Source organism: Microtus pennsylvanicus, chromosome 1, assembly GCF_037038515.1.
Source record: "Microtus pennsylvanicus isolate mMicPen1 chromosome 1, mMicPen1.hap1, whole genome shotgun sequence".
In the NCBI taxonomy this organism is placed as follows: domain Eukaryota; kingdom Metazoa; phylum Chordata; class Mammalia; order Rodentia; family Cricetidae; genus Microtus; species Microtus pennsylvanicus.
This window is the reverse complement of record NC_134579.1, coordinates 218,562,606-218,577,902: the sequence shown is the minus strand read 5'-3', so window position 1 is coordinate 218,577,902 and position 15,297 is coordinate 218,562,606. Positions and strand designations below refer to the sequence as shown.

The 15,297-nt window shown below is 47.8% G+C and overlaps 1 protein-coding gene across 2 annotated transcripts in view; it reads right to left on the bottom strand.

The window, feature by feature from the left end:
- The window catches only part of Smoc2 (SPARC related modular calcium binding 2), a 132,609-nt gene that overhangs the window by 29,171 nt on the left and 88,141 nt on the right, over positions 1–15,297 (bottom strand). For both annotated transcript variants that reach the window (XM_075951434.1, XM_075951440.1), the window contains exons 8-9: positions 7,357–7,543; positions 613–695 (exon numbers count right to left, since the gene is read on the bottom strand). In XM_075951434.1, the coding sequence (XP_075807549.1) occupies positions 613–695; positions 7,357–7,543 (270 nt within the window). The remainder of the gene's footprint in view (positions 1–612; positions 696–7,356; positions 7,544–15,297) is intronic.

Sequence of the window (15,297 nt, the reverse complement as noted above, 5' to 3'; positions counted from 1 at the left end):
GACGGCATCGGGCTCGCCCGTGACGTCAGTGTAGATCCGCTAAGGGCCTCGTGTCTCACCAGTCATAGACAGACACTTGTGTACCTTTTGAGGAAACCAAACACCTGAGAAGTGTCTTCTAGGAAAAGCTCTGATTCATTGTGAGTTTAAATCTACCCTCTGTTCGATCTTAAATAGTCCTTGCGGTTGAGTTCCCTTGGCACACAGACGGGCTTGTATTTATTAAAACCAACTGCCAGCTTCAAATGCCAGTTCAATGAAGAGTAATATCATGATAGCCACGTTTCACAGAGTTACTGGAAGCCTTGCAGAGACCCCTCAGAGTTTTGTCATGGTGGCTCACTTTAGAGACACTTTTTCTTTCTTCCCTACATGTTTGGTCTTATACCAGTGTCCCTTCCTGCTTAATTGAACTAGCTTTGAGATCAGCTTGTGTCTTACCTGTCTCTTACATGGGCTCCCATGTCTGCTGGGCTTCAGGCCCTCAGGGAGCCACGAATCACAGGGTCCACCAGGCCACGAGGAAGCACAGGTATCAGCTTTCTCATGCCACGTTACACATGGTCCTGAGTGGTGACAGAACTCCCTTAACCCCATGGACGCTGTACTCACCCTGCAGTGGCCGATTCTTGTATAGGTCCCGGGCCTTGGCTGGGTGAGCTCTGGCTGTGTTGTCACACTTGGGCTGCTCGTACCTAAGGATGGGGGGATGAGAGAGAAAAGAGTGGGGTTGAGACCCTGAGCTGGAGTGGTCTTTAGTTTCTCACATCTAACGAGCTGTATACAGTGTTCTGCGAACGTTCCATGAGACCCATCTTCGCACCGCAGTCCTGGGATCTGGCTCCTTGGTGGCTCGAGCAAACATTCCTAGATCAGCTTACATTCACAGCCCACAGGACAAAGAGGGCTTGCAGCTCAGCTCACACAGGCGTGAACCCTTCATCTGGTTCCTGAAGAGTCTTGTCTCGTGATTCCTGAACACCTCCCCACCCACATCTTCTCCTTTGTGATGCTATGAAAAGCAAGCGTTCTGCTCAGCAGTCTCTTGGAGTGTTGTCAAACACATGGGTGAGAACGTGGGCATGGATGGAGCAAGGGTTTGACCATTTGACTACCTTCGGAAAGGAACAAGATCTCAGATCTCGGGGCCCCCAGTGATCTGCCATTGAATGGCTAAGTAATTCTCAATATGACTCATGGAATTACACAAATTTGTCCAAACATTTAAAAAGAAAATAGAAAGAAGGAAGGAACGTGCTCTGTGTTCCGTCCAGTGTTAGTGAAATGCCTCAGAGGTCTGCCCATACTTTCTGCCTGGAAGTGCTGGCTTCCTCAATGTTTTTTGCCTAGATGAATCTCTGATGCACTCAACAACTCCTTGAAACTGCCCTTGCCCAGGCCTCTGTGAGAGCTGGGGTAAAGTCCTCAATCAGAGATCAGATCACCAGCTTCCTCTCCCTGTATCACACAGTACTGTGCTGGGGTAGAAAGTCTTGAATCAGAGATCAGATCATCAGCTTCCTCTCTGTATCACACACTACTGTGCTGGGGTAGAAAAGAGTCCTGTATCAGAGATCAGATCACCAACTACCTCTCTTCGTGTCATACACTGCTGTGGGAATTTGAATGCAATTGGTCCCCATAAGCTCACAGGGAGGAACCCTATTGGGAGGTGTGGATTTGTTGGAGTAGGTGTGGCCTTAATGGAGGAAGTGTGTCCCTGTGGGCCTGGGTTTGAAGTCTACTTTGCTCAAACTATGCCCAGTGAGACAGTTTACTTCCTGCTGCCTATGTTCTAGAAGTAGGACTCTCAGCTCCTTCTCCAGCACCATGTCTGCGTTCATGCCACAATGTCCCGCCATGATGACAAGGGACTAAACCTCTGAAACTGTAAGCCACCCAATTAAATGTTTTTCTTTATAAGAGCTGTCATTGTCATGGTGTCTCTTCACAGCAACAGAAAAGCAACTAAGACCACTACCCTCTTGCTGTGAAGGCAGGGAAGGGATTGTTCTAGAACAAAGTGTGGAGGGCCAGAAAGGTCTATCCCAGTGAAGAGGGGCTTCTCTCATGGGTATCTCATGACTACCTTTCCTGATGACTTGTATCACCTAAAGGAAGGTGTGACCCTGAGATCCCAGCCTCACCAGTAGACCCCAGCCTTCAGCGTTGCCTGAGTCTCTCTATTTCCCACAACTATACCCTTCTTTGTCCAAGTCCCAAGCATCCACCCCACCATGGAGATTCCTCCTTAGGGATGGGTTCTTTCACATGTGGTAGGTGACAGACAGGGAAGCTCCCTCCTGGAGGACCTATCAGACTAAGGGCGGGCCGCACCAAGTAGGACGGGAGAATGACGGTTAGGAGCAGTGAGGAGCGGGTGCAAATGGAATAGTCGTGAAATGGCGAGGTTCTACTGACTCTTAATCCTCTTCTCCTTGCCACAGTGGTGTGAGAACTTTTATTCAGTGTTATTTTTCAATACTAACCAATTTCCCTACCACAGAAATAAAATAAAATAAAATTTCTCATTATAAAAAACTTCTTAAAGTCTTCCGACAGACATACCGCCTCAGAACCCAGAAAGTAGAGACAGGAGGAGCAGGAATTGTAGGCACAGCTATCATAGCTTATGCATAGAAACACTTGTCACAGATGTCCAACAACCCGAGTTCAACCCACAAAATCTGCTGTGAAAACTGACCACAGAATGTTGTTTCCTGGGCTCCATATGCACAATGTGACATGTTTATGCCCAGATTTACACACACACACACACACACACACACACACACACACACACACACATATTTAAAAAAAAAGAGTTAAGGTACTTTTGACTCTATAGTGGGTTAGAGGCTAGCCTTGCTTACATGGGAATTTATCTCACCAAAACAATAAGATATATGTTATGGTATGAATAATATAATACATAATAAATGACTTCTGATAGAACACCAGATCCAACAGAATGTGCAGCCTAGCTGTAACAAGACCCAGGGTCCCTGCACCGTTGCCTTCTTCCTCTGAAGAACAGCTTTGACACCAGAGAAACCAACACCCTCTTCACACAACTTTATATCTTTCTGAAATGCCGCTTCTACAGTTAGTGTCCCTGAGCACCCCGGCAAACAGCTGAATGCTCACGTCCTTCCCCAAACCACTGGGATATATTCTCTGAGAACACAGAGGCTCAGTGCCAGGCAGCAGGGAACATTCACAAACACAGGGCAGTGACAAGTGGGTGGAGAGAAACCTACTCAGTTGGCTTCTACCGCCCAGGGCCACATCATCAGACAGGAGCCAAAATGCGTCTGAAGACACTGAGGCTCAGGGGTCAGTACCCACGATTCCTAAGTGACACTAACTTTAGTGAGAATAAATGCCCCAGGTCCCAGAGCTTCATTCCAGGTGCCAGGCAGTGCTTGGGGGTGAGGGGGAAGTAAGAGCTGGTTCTATGCTACAGTGACCCACAGAGAAGTGTGACTGTGTCTCAGCTCCTAGCTGATGGTATAGAGCCCACACCAGCAGCCCATCATACGTGGGACACAGACCGTGTTACAGAATCCGAGAGCTAAGTTCTCTTTTCAGTGCGCATGTCATTCACACAGTCTGAGAGCCAGGCTGTTTGACGCTCCATTCCAACTCATTTGATCTCTGCTCTAACCTGGGGCTTAGCTGTCTCGAGCCTTGCAATGGTGCTGAGATTTGAAGAGCACATTTAAGTAACTTTGTTCTGCTCATTTGAAAAAAAAAACCCAAGAAGGGCTTGCCAATGCAGAAATGGTAATCTGGAGAGGTGCTCATGGGTTTACCAAAGAGAACTTGGCTGCAACAACCTTTGTTCTTTCAACAGCACTTATTGCGCGCAAGGAAAACAAAGAACATTGCCTGTCCGTGGCTGCCCATCAGATACCAGGCTTGCCGCCATGGAGAAGTGCAATTTCACGCCCACACGGCCACATGCGCATGGCCACTGTGCAGAGCGCTGGGGTCAGAAACGGAGGCTGTCTCAAGGCCAGACTGTGGCACCAGGCAGGTGGACAGAGCCCGAGCCAGTCCTTACAAGGCTGAAAGGGAAGCCTGTTGTGGTACTAATGGAGTGGCTGGCTGTCAGCCTGCCCGAGGAATCCAATAGTCTGCTCCAAACCCCTGCTACTCTTGGCCGGCAGCCAGGTAGAAATCTGCCCCTCCTCCAGCCTGAGTGCCACCAGGCTTGGCAGCAGAGCCTGACTGTATGCCCTAACTCCATGCAGGGTCGCAAAAAATATGGTGAGAATGTCAATCTTGACCCCCAAGGGGCAGGAGAAACTAACTGCAAGAGCCACCACCCCAAGCCAGGCTGCTCCGGAGGGAAGGTCAGCTTTGCAAGGGTCATAGCACAGCGCTTGTGACTTTGACTCACGTCCATGATAGAAGCACCATATTCCTGTGTGGCACACGAGGACAGAGAGATAGCTCATAAATGGCAAAATGTTTGATACTCATTGCTTCCTGGTTTTCAAGGTCAAGTCCTTGCAGGGAAGCAGGAAAGAAGATAGGGAAAGCAAACGCTGAGTTCAATCTAGGACAATTCCCCATCAGGGCTGCCCTGTTCCACTCTTTCCTTGCTCCGTGTTGTGCAAAGACTGCCTAGTGACGCTCTACCTTCTGGTCAGCGTTGGGCCTCACTGTGCGGCCTTCACACCTCACTCCATGACTCCCCCATGGCTCATTCTAGTCTCACAGTCTCAGGGACCTCAGCCACCTGCTCTGTGTCTCTGTGCCTCCAGCCCTTGTTCTTGCTCAATGCCCTGCAGGTTTGTCATTCTCCAAAACATTTCCTCATTTAGCATTAGCCATGGACCCATTCTGTCACCATCACCCGCTTCCCTCTGGAAACCCTGGTGTTTATCCTCGTCATTCCCCGAGTCCCAGTCCTCCAGCACAATGGCTGGAACACCACGGACATTCAAATCATTCAAGTGTTTACTGAGAGGAAAATAAGGAAGGGACGCCAGGACATGTTCTCACCACCACGGACCAAGTGCAGCAACACAGGCCAGCACTGTCCATCAGGGCAGTTGTGGGGAGTATGAGCCTGACTCTGCCCTCCGCTTTCCTGTGCCAGTTCCCTGTGGACCCCGCATGCTATCTTTCCCTCATAGGCTCATCTACCCCAGGGCATTGCATTCTACCCTGACTAGAAATTCTGGCCAGCCAGGGACTAGAAAGGCTGGCCTGTCCCTGCCCACCTCTGAACTGCTCTGCACCTTGGTATTTCCCTGTTTGCAGGGCTGTTGGATGCTGCAGGTGGCATCATCCCTTTGTATCACAAAGCAGGGTTTATTAGACTGGAACCTGTCCCTGACCTGGTGCTCACTGGAGGAGGCATGGTAAATGGCTCCTTTCCCCAGCCGGGCTGGTGACAGCCTAGGGAGGAGACTGCCATAGAGCAAGTCCATCGGTTCAGAGAGAAAGGTTGTTCTCACTGTACAAAAGAGAAACTCCCTTGGGGTTGGAGAGATGGTTCAGGTGTTAAGAGCACTGGCTGCTCTTCCAGAGGACCCAGGTTCAATTCCCAACATCCACACGGCAGCTCACAACTGTCTGTAACTCCAGTGCCAACGGATCTAACACCCTCTTTTGGCTTTTGTTTAGTGAACGGAAGAAGGTACGGTTCAGAGGAAGACAGCCTTCAGAACGACCCTTTCAGTTTGGATCAGCCTGAGCCCTTTCCTGAACCTTCCTCTGGGAAAACAGGAAAGTGGGGAGCTGAGGTTGTCCTGTTTGTCTGAAACCGAGGGAGAGTCTGCACAGAGGAAAGAGTGTCTGGCTTCCTACTCAGTCACAATCTAAACTGCTCTTGGGTTCTCTGGGCATAGCATTTGCTGAGCTCATTGTTTCTGAGCCAGCTGGAGGAGGGCTGGTTTTGACTGTGCAAGGACTTGCGTTGGCCAACTCTAAGAAAACATCTGCCGGGCCTTTCTCTCTATGGTAGAAGTATGGTGTGGGGCCAAGGCTGGAGGAGTCGGCAGGAGCCAACTGGTGCCCAAGTGAGGCATGGTGAAGGAGCAGAGGATCAAGTATGTAGGAAGATCACCTCCAAGAGAGGCTGCTCCGAAAACGGTAAATCCTTAGCCAAACCTAAGAACAGTGGCAATTCTAGCTCAGCCACAGCTGAGCTTGCTTCCGAACCCAAGGCTGTCCCAGGGCCCTGCTTAGTCTCAGTCTTCTGGCTCAGTGAGAACACACATTGTCCTCCAGTGTGGTCAGGGCAAGGTGGTGCTGAGTGCTAGAATCAGCTGTGATGTCACAGCATTGCTACAGTATCCAAACCAGGGGCCTAGGAAGACAGCTTCACTCAGAAGCTAGATGCTGTGATGCTATAGAATTGTTACAGTATCCAAAGGAAGCAGCTGGGAAGACAGCCTCACTCAGGAGCTAGAGGCTGTGATGTTATAGCATTGCTACAGTATCCAAACCAGGGCCGCCTGGGAAGACAGCCTTACTCAGGAGCTAGGAGGTGACCGGGATGGGCCAGACTTGCTTTGTCATTTGAGAAAATATCCTTTGCTTCTCCTTGGGGGGGAGGGGGTCTTTGCTGACCAGTGCCTCCCACTGAGTGCTAGGTGTGACTCTTGATCATTTAGGAAGCCTTCTAATGTTCATCCGGGCACCTAGGATGAAACTAGAGTGCAAATCTCGCGATTCTGAGAGAAAAGATGTTGGCATATTTATAAGTCTAGGGAAAAAATTATCAAAGTCAAATGACAAAAGGCTGCTGACAGGTGCCCCCTGGGCACAGGCTCCTGCTCAGGAACACCCTGCCCAGGTATGTACTAGTTCCTGCTGGTTCTCTGGGAGAACATAATTGTGTGCTTGAACTGGCAGGAAAACACAAGCAAATCATGAATAACATTGATCACTCTCGTCTTATACATTCTTCTCTTCAAATGATTACTTCTAGATGAAAATATTAAATTCTATAGAAAGCTATCTGAAGCATTTGGCTTCCTTGGCTTCTTAAATATTTAACCTCTCTGTCTAAAGCCAGCAGGAAAAAGGTCGTGTGTTTAGGCTTTTATGTGATCCAAATGCTCTTTCTTAGAATTACCCTCCTCTGCTTCATGCTTGATGTCCCATGACTGCTAAAGAGGATACCTCCCTTCCCAGGGCCAGAACCACTCTTCCTAATCATCCCAAGCACAGGGAACAGAGGACAGAGTCCCTGTGTGATTGTCACACCCAGAATGTGAGTTTAACAGCTGCTCAATCCGTGGCCAGAAGAACCTGGCAGCGGGACAGCAGGAGGGGGTGATGTTCAGTTTTCCTGGCTCCGTGAGCCCATGTCTCATCCTGAAAGAATGCATTTACCTTGTGGAGGTCCCAGGAATGGGCCGCCCAGTGTCCACCAGCACACACCAGCAGTACCCGGTGGATGGGTGGCACTGCACTGGCTTATAGAGGCCACCGTGGGCACACTCGGGGATCACGACGTTGTCATTCTTGGGCTGCTTGGCTTCCTCGAGAGCTGACTGGTGCTCCTGGTCACAGGAGGAGGCTGCAGGGAGAGGAAGACACGTGGTGAGCAGGCATACAGAGCCAGCCTTGGCACCCGGTGGACAGCCGCAGCTGCAGCACCCGAGTGGGAACCAGGCCTAAGGACAGACAGGAGGTCCCCTCCTACCTTCGCAGCCATCTACTGCGAGGCTGGAAGGCTTTATGCAAGAGGACAAGAACATGTGATTCTTCGCAGGTAGCCACACTGTGTACCTCCTAAGCCCGCACATACTCCCTGAGAAACACTTGTTACTGTTTTCAGGTTCCTGTGAAGGAAACACCCGCTTCCCTACAGGAGGCATGGGCTACAGGACATAAAGTCATCTTTTCTCAGGTTATAGGCTCAGTTTCTTCTTGGCTTTAGCCACCACTAGTTTACATCTGAGGGGCATCTACAAAAATATGGATAGATAAACTGGGAGCAAATACACACACACACATAAACACACAGATACACACACATACATATACAAACACACATATACACATACATACACACACATGCACACATATAAACATACACAACACATATATACATACACACAGACACACATGCACACATATAAACATACATAACATACACATATGCACATATATACACATACATACACACATGCACACATATAAACATACATAACACATATATACACATACACAGACACACACACACATCAGCTTTCCCAATAATCCAAATGGGGCTTAAACCAGTAAGAGAAAAGAAACCAAAAACCCTTGAGCAGCCATATACAGTCTCACTCAGACAAAGGGCAGCAAGAGAAGGTCTCACTCAAGCTAAGAACACCACGCACAAGAGAAAATCTCTACAGCTTGACAAGTGGGACAAAACAACTATGTCCAAGCCTGCGCGGAAGGCACTGAACACTGTGATGTCCGCAGAACCCATGAGGAAGCATATGGGGCACCGTGGCTTCTGTCCCAGTGCTGACCCAGTCACAGGCAGCAGGCGTGGTACAAAGGGCGGAACCTAGCCCAGGTGATGCTCTTCAGACTAGGAGACAGCAGTACAACCCAGACATCTGCCTGGGTCTCATAAACGTCTGCTGTCACCTTCCTCATTGTGACAGTGCTGGAAGAACACTTGGCATTCACGACCTGTGCATGTACGTCTCTAGATACGATAACTAATAGTTAGAAAGCCACAGAGGGGTTCGCTCGTTCAGTGATTCTGAGGGCATATCTATAGGTGCTTCTGCGATCTGTCTATTAGCAAACTACATCACCAAGCACAGTTTCTAGTTTCTGAAAGCCACAGCATCATATGTCTTAACAGGAAGGGATGTGTTTCGCAAATACTCCCCCTAAGCTGCTCTTCAGAAAAACTACCGAACAACAAGCAGTCAAACGTCCAAACAGACATCTTGTAGGATAAGCTCAGCCTGTGGGGATCATTCAAGCCTCGTGGCTGGAACTCAAAGACTCCCTAAATGCAAAACAGAAATTAAGACACTGAGCCTTGACTGACTATTTTTTACTGTTCCCCATGTGACCTTCACTTTCTCTGTAGACTGTGGGTGTACCTGAAATGTGCAGATACACACATGAAGTGTACCTGAGCTTGCTGGGATCTTGATAAAGTCTTTCCCCAACTACCACCAGGAAGCTGGCACAAAATAAAATTGATTCTGGTCTCTCTTCCCAAATCCCATCAAGGCTGTGATTGCCATTCAAGGAGCCAAGCAACACAAGGGTTCGGGCTGCTGTCTCTGAAGACAGTTGACCCTTCTCTGCAGACCCATTTGGGCCATCCTTGTGAGAGTAACTGGAACGGCCTGTGGGCTCAGCGGCCGCTCTGCGTGCAGCAGCTCGGCAGTGCAAACCTCTTCAATTCAGCTAAGGTTTGCTTGGCACTCGTTCAAAATTTCATTAGTTCCTAGAACGTACAGTGTGATTATCTGGCCACAAAGTATTTTCGGTGCTCCATTCCAAGGACAGGCTGTGTCTATGGGATTGGTAATGGAAAATTTTTGAAATGTCCCGATGAGAAATTTATGACATATTTGAAAGAGCCTCATAAGCAAAATGAAGCTGATTGAATTTAAAAACTCTACAATTTGTTGCACGTATTGTAAAATACCGAAGCTGCTCTGGCAGAGTCTTCTTTGCATGGGTGTTAGAGTGGTGTAGATAGCCGGAGCTGGCATTTGACAATCTGTTTACACATTGGAAGTTCCAGGCTGCCAGAAAGATGCAATCATAGTCTCTTGCAGGATAAGCCACCATGAAGGTAGAGGATGCTTTAATAAGTGAGTGAGACCTTCATAAAGAGAAGAAAATGCAAGAAGGCAGTTCGTAATGTGGTCACCTCCCCTCCTGACTCCTCCCAAGCCCTGACCACTGCCGAGACCTGCACAGGCCGCTCTTGAAGCTCCTGCTGCACAGCCAGTTCACTGTAAAATAAAGGCAATGTTAAATGGAATGGCCATCGCATTGAGCTTAGCCCATGGCTGATTAGTCCTGGTAGGACTAGTCTATTTCTATCTTTTTATTTCTTTGTAAGTTGAGTCTGAAGGAGAAATCAAGTAAAGCTGATTTTCATTTATTACTTAACTCATGAATTAAACCCTCCAAAATATTGACTCAGTGCAAAATGAGGAAAGTGAGGGTATCATGGAAGAGGCAGTGGGACCCGTATTTGGATTTACCTGGCCACAAGGCTTCATGTTTCTAATGTAAAAGGTGGTCTCGTGTGTGTGTGTATGTGTGTGTGTGTGTGTGTACGCACATGTGCACTGTGTATGCACCTAAATCACCTCTAAGGTGATAGAACTAGGAAATGGGACCTATTAGGTCACAGGTCAGAACCCAGAGCTGGTCAGAGGGGCTCATCTACCTCTCCCACCATGTGAAGACATCTCAAGAAGGTGTCACCCATAGATCAGAAAATAGGTCTCCAGAAACAAAATGGGCCTGTACCCTGAAGTTGAAATAATAGCCTTCCAAAAGAAATCCTTGGGTCATTTCTAAGTGACCTCATCCATAAAGCCTTATTACATCAGCCTAACTAGCAGACCTCCCCCAGCACCTCAAGAAAGGGGGTACCAATGGAACCCCGCCTGTCTTAGGGAAAAGGATTCCCTGACTGCAAAACTGGAGAGGCTGTTGAGAACACTTCAGGCAACACTCAATAACCTTTCCAGGGGTTGTCTGGGTGCTGTACCCCAAGGACAGACCGTATTCCTACTGATATGTTTTCATTAGGGTAAATAGCTTCATTACTTAAAGGGAAAACTCTTAGGAAACTGGGAGTCTGAAAAACTTTGTCTGAAGTGAAGGACACATTCTTTAAATGTCCATAACTGACATGTGGAAATTGTGTTCCTCTAGCATCCCAAGACAAGGTCCTGGGCAAGGCAGCAAGGTTAAAAAGAAAATATAATGAAGATTTTAATTAAAGAAATAAAAATATCTTTAAATACACCCAACATTATTGTATACATAAAATACTCTAAAACATCTATAAAGAAAAAACTACTAATGAATATATAAAATCATTCATATTTTATATGCCATGAGTAAATTATTGCAAAATAAAGGTAATTATAAATTTGTCATAACATTAAAATTAAAATACTTAGAAATAAAGTCATAATGAGAGGTATAAGACAGTTTTAATGCCATTACTGAAAAAGCAACTTTTAACTAAATAAATGGAGAGGTACAGTATGTATGTAGATGGGTAAGAAGACTTGGGGACATGATAAAGTCAATTACTCTAAACTAATTAGTGGAGATAATGCATGAAGAAGCTCTTCGGTAGAAACTGACACGTGGACTCTAAAATGAATATGGAATTCCAAAAACCTAAGTGAAGCCTGAAGCCTCCACAGTTAGGGGACTAATGTCGCCATGCTTGGAAAGGTACTACAAAGTCATTCACCCAGACGGCAGAATATGATAGTTAAAGAGAAGAATGGAGAAGAAGGAAGAGTCCCCTAGCAACAGACGCGGACTGATGATCTGATTGATGCTGACAAGGAACCAGAGACTCACGGGGAAGAGAAACTTTCCCCAAGGAATCACGGCCGAGCATCACGACTGTAGACCAACTAAAGAGAAGAGACTCACGCTGCACAATAACTATGTGAGATGAGAGAGGCAGGAATCTAAATCCTGAAATGCAAAGACTTAAAGGAGACATTAGAAGTACCCTACCATGCCACTGCCCCCACCGTGTCTTTGGGACAGGCTGACCATAGAGCAAAAACTGGGCCAATAAGGCTTCATTAAAATTTAAAACAATCACCAGAAGATGCAATTAAAAAGTAAAAGGCAACCACAGATTGGGGGAATATTCCTAAGACACACATCTGACAAAGACCCCCAATTCTTCACATCAGTAAAACCACAAATAACCCCATCTGAAATTCCCCGAGACTTCGGAAAGCAAGCCATCAACTGAAAGACAAAGAGGGTGGCATCTCTTGTCATCATGAAAATGGCAACTCTGACAACACAGAGATGTCACACACGTGCATGCTCCAAATTAAAAACACCGAAGCCAAATGTTGGTGGGACATGTAGGACCTGGAGCTCACAGGGCCACCTCCCAGCAGAGCAAATTCTGGTACCACTGTCCCATCCTAGACACTGATCCAGAAGTTAAAGCACAGGGTCATGAAGGAGCCAGTGAAAGAACGGACACAGGATCTTCCCCAAGGTCCCAGCCTGATTTTTTAAATTGCTTCTCTATGAATTGAAAAAAATACACAGATAAAGTATTACATATTGTATGCAATAATATAAAGTTGTATGTATATATCACAAAGAGGGAAGAATGTGAGACACATATATCATCATCAAGACTGAATCTCAAAACCACTGTATTAATTTCAAAACCAACACGTTAGAAATGAAAGAAAGAACACTCTGTCACATCTTGTGAGGAAGTCTGAAGCAGTGAAGAGTCGTGCACGGTGGCTGAGTTCAGAGCCACAGAGATCTTCCTGGGGAGGCACTCCCCAGAGCTATGGAGTAGCTGTGGGCAGTAAGACACGGGTTGAGGCTCTCCAGAGGCACGTGTGTTTACCCGAGTGTCCCACGGTGCCCTTCCACCTTCCTGTCTCATTCTGTAATACTCTCACATGCCATTACCAAGTAAGCCCCTAAAATTTCTTTTCTCTGTTTTGGCATTTCTCACATCGGATGACACAGAAATGCCGTGCAGGACAGAGCTTCCTGCCCAGTACACAGTCCGTGTGTACACGCAATCTTGTGTTCTTCCAAGAGGACGTGCTGTTCCCCTTCCCCCATTCTACTGAGCAATGAATTCTCCCCATGAACTGCGGACAGAGCACGAGACAGGCATGGACTGCCGTGTCTCTGAGTTTGACTTTCTGTATGCACCTTTCCCTCTGTATAGCATGACACCGTGGGCCCCAACAGGCTGGTTTTGTTAGAGAGACGGTTTTCATTAAGAAGTGAGGAGACCACCAGAGTGTGTCATTTCGGTTCAGTGTGTGTCCAGCAGATTTGGGTAAAAGCCAGTGTGAAATCACACCACGAGAAGATCTAACTTAGATAGAGCTTTGTTTCCTCTGGACTTGGTCCCACGCAGTCTGGGAGGCCAGAATTCCCTGAGTTCCTGGGCTTCCATGGTGAGCATCATGGTGGCCCCCTGAAGTGTTACTGCCACTCTCTGGCCTGCTACCCCATCACACACACATGCACACACACAGTGTGTGTGTGCACACTTCTACTTGCATCCTGCTTGCTAGTCTGGTGAGTGTGGACTGGTTCGCTTACCTACAATGACTTGTGTCAAGGTCCTGGTGGCTATCACAGCACAACCTGGCAGGCTGGAAGTGCCCTACTTCCTTAGCTGAGCCCACAGTCCTTCCCAGCAGTACACTGCAGACCCTCTCCCTGTGCCTTGACAGTGTGTCATGGAATGTTCGTTCCCTTATTTCAGGAGTAAATCCCAGACTTGATCTTTCCTTCCATCGCCGTGTGAAGTTTCTCGTGCAGCTGGATGCTTTTTGCTACCGGGCCACTTTGGGTAGCGTGTGTGCCTCCACTGCCTAGGCAAGGCTGCAGTACAAGGCCCATACAGGCTGAATGCTATCTGTGCATGCACCTGAGTCTTGAGCCTTTGTTGCTGCTTTGAGAAGTACGCCCAGTGAAGGATTAGAAACACAAGGGTCCCACTTACACTCAGCCCCCTATAGGAACCCTGCATTGGCACCTATAGAGAAATAATCTGCCACCCTGGTGGTAGCTAGTCCATGCTGGCTACACAGGAAAACTGCTATGTGCACAGTCGGCTGTGCACACACGGGTGTCACGGGCTAGGACCCAAGTCTTCCAGCTTCATTCTTATCTTTTTAAGGCATTTTCTAGACTCTCTCAGAAAATGCCTCCTTAACCCCAGGACTTGTTTCTGGAAGCATCTACTCCCGCTCTGGCATGTGACTGTATGTGACTCCTGACTGCCAGCATACACCACAGGTGAGGTACTTGATCTGTGCAGGTGTGGAATTGTCAAGGGGCACAGGCAGGGTGTGTGGGGGTGGGGTATGGGTGGAGAACAGATATATAAGGAAAGGTCCATGGTCAGGCTGCAGGGAGGCCGGCCATAGGTGGGGCCAAGTTGGCCTGAAGCCTGTGTATGCACAAAACCCAAGTATCTATCATCCTCTCTCACACAGAGCTGGTTTTCAGTCTTGTGATGATTACTAACTGTGGGTATTCACCAGCTCATGACTCGTGCCATGATGGAAATGCCAACACCCAGTGACCTCAAAGAAAGGCACCAGCAGGAAGCATCAGAGCTGCCCTGAGGCTGCCCACTTCCTGCCCAGGTTTCTGACCCACAGGTCTGGGGGAGGTGAGGCCCCATAATTTGAGTTTCGGAGGGGTTCTGAGATCACGCTGAAATCAGCGATGTTTTCACATGCCAAAGGTTTCTCCGTGTGGGTTTTCAATTTTTCCTAGAACTGATTACAGTGCTTAATTTTTATACATGCTGTCCTCATCAGTCATGGAATCTCTTGTGGTTCTCTTTTCAATTATACAAAACCTATATGAGATGATCAAAGAATTCGAAGGGAAACAAAAAAATTCAGAACTGGATTTGCTAGGAATGACAAAGGGGAGTAAGCAGAGGGGAGAGGTGCCCAGAGAATGACATAGGGGAGTAAGCAGAGGGGAGAGCCGCCCCGAGAATGACATAGAGGAGTAAGCAGAGGGGGAGGTGCCCAGAGAATGACATAGGGAAGGGGAGTAAGCAGAGGGAGAGGTGCCCAGAGAATGACAGAGGGGAGTAAGCAGAGGGAGAGGTGCCCAGAGAATGACAGAGGGGAGTAAGCAGAGGGAGAGGTGCCCAGAGAATGACAGAGGGGAGTAAGCAGAGAGGAGAGGCGCCCCGAGAATGACATAGGTGGCAGGAACACAGCCCACTGTTCCTTCTACACAGTTTGACACAAAGCTTAGGACTCAGAGAGGAGGGAGCCTCCATTGAGAAAATGCCTTTATAAGATCAGGCTGTACACAAGCCTATGGACATTTTCTTCCTTAATTAGTGATTGATGTGGGAGGGCCCAGCCCATTGTGGTTGGGCAACTCCTGGGCTGAAGATCCTTGGTTCTATAAGAAAGCAGGCTGAGCAAGCCATGAGGAGCAAGCCAGTAAGCAGCACCCCTCCATTGTCTCTGCTTCAGCTCCTGCCTCCAGGTTCCTGCCCTGTTTGAGTTCTTGTCTTGACTTCCTTTGATGATGAACAGAAATATAGAAGTGTAA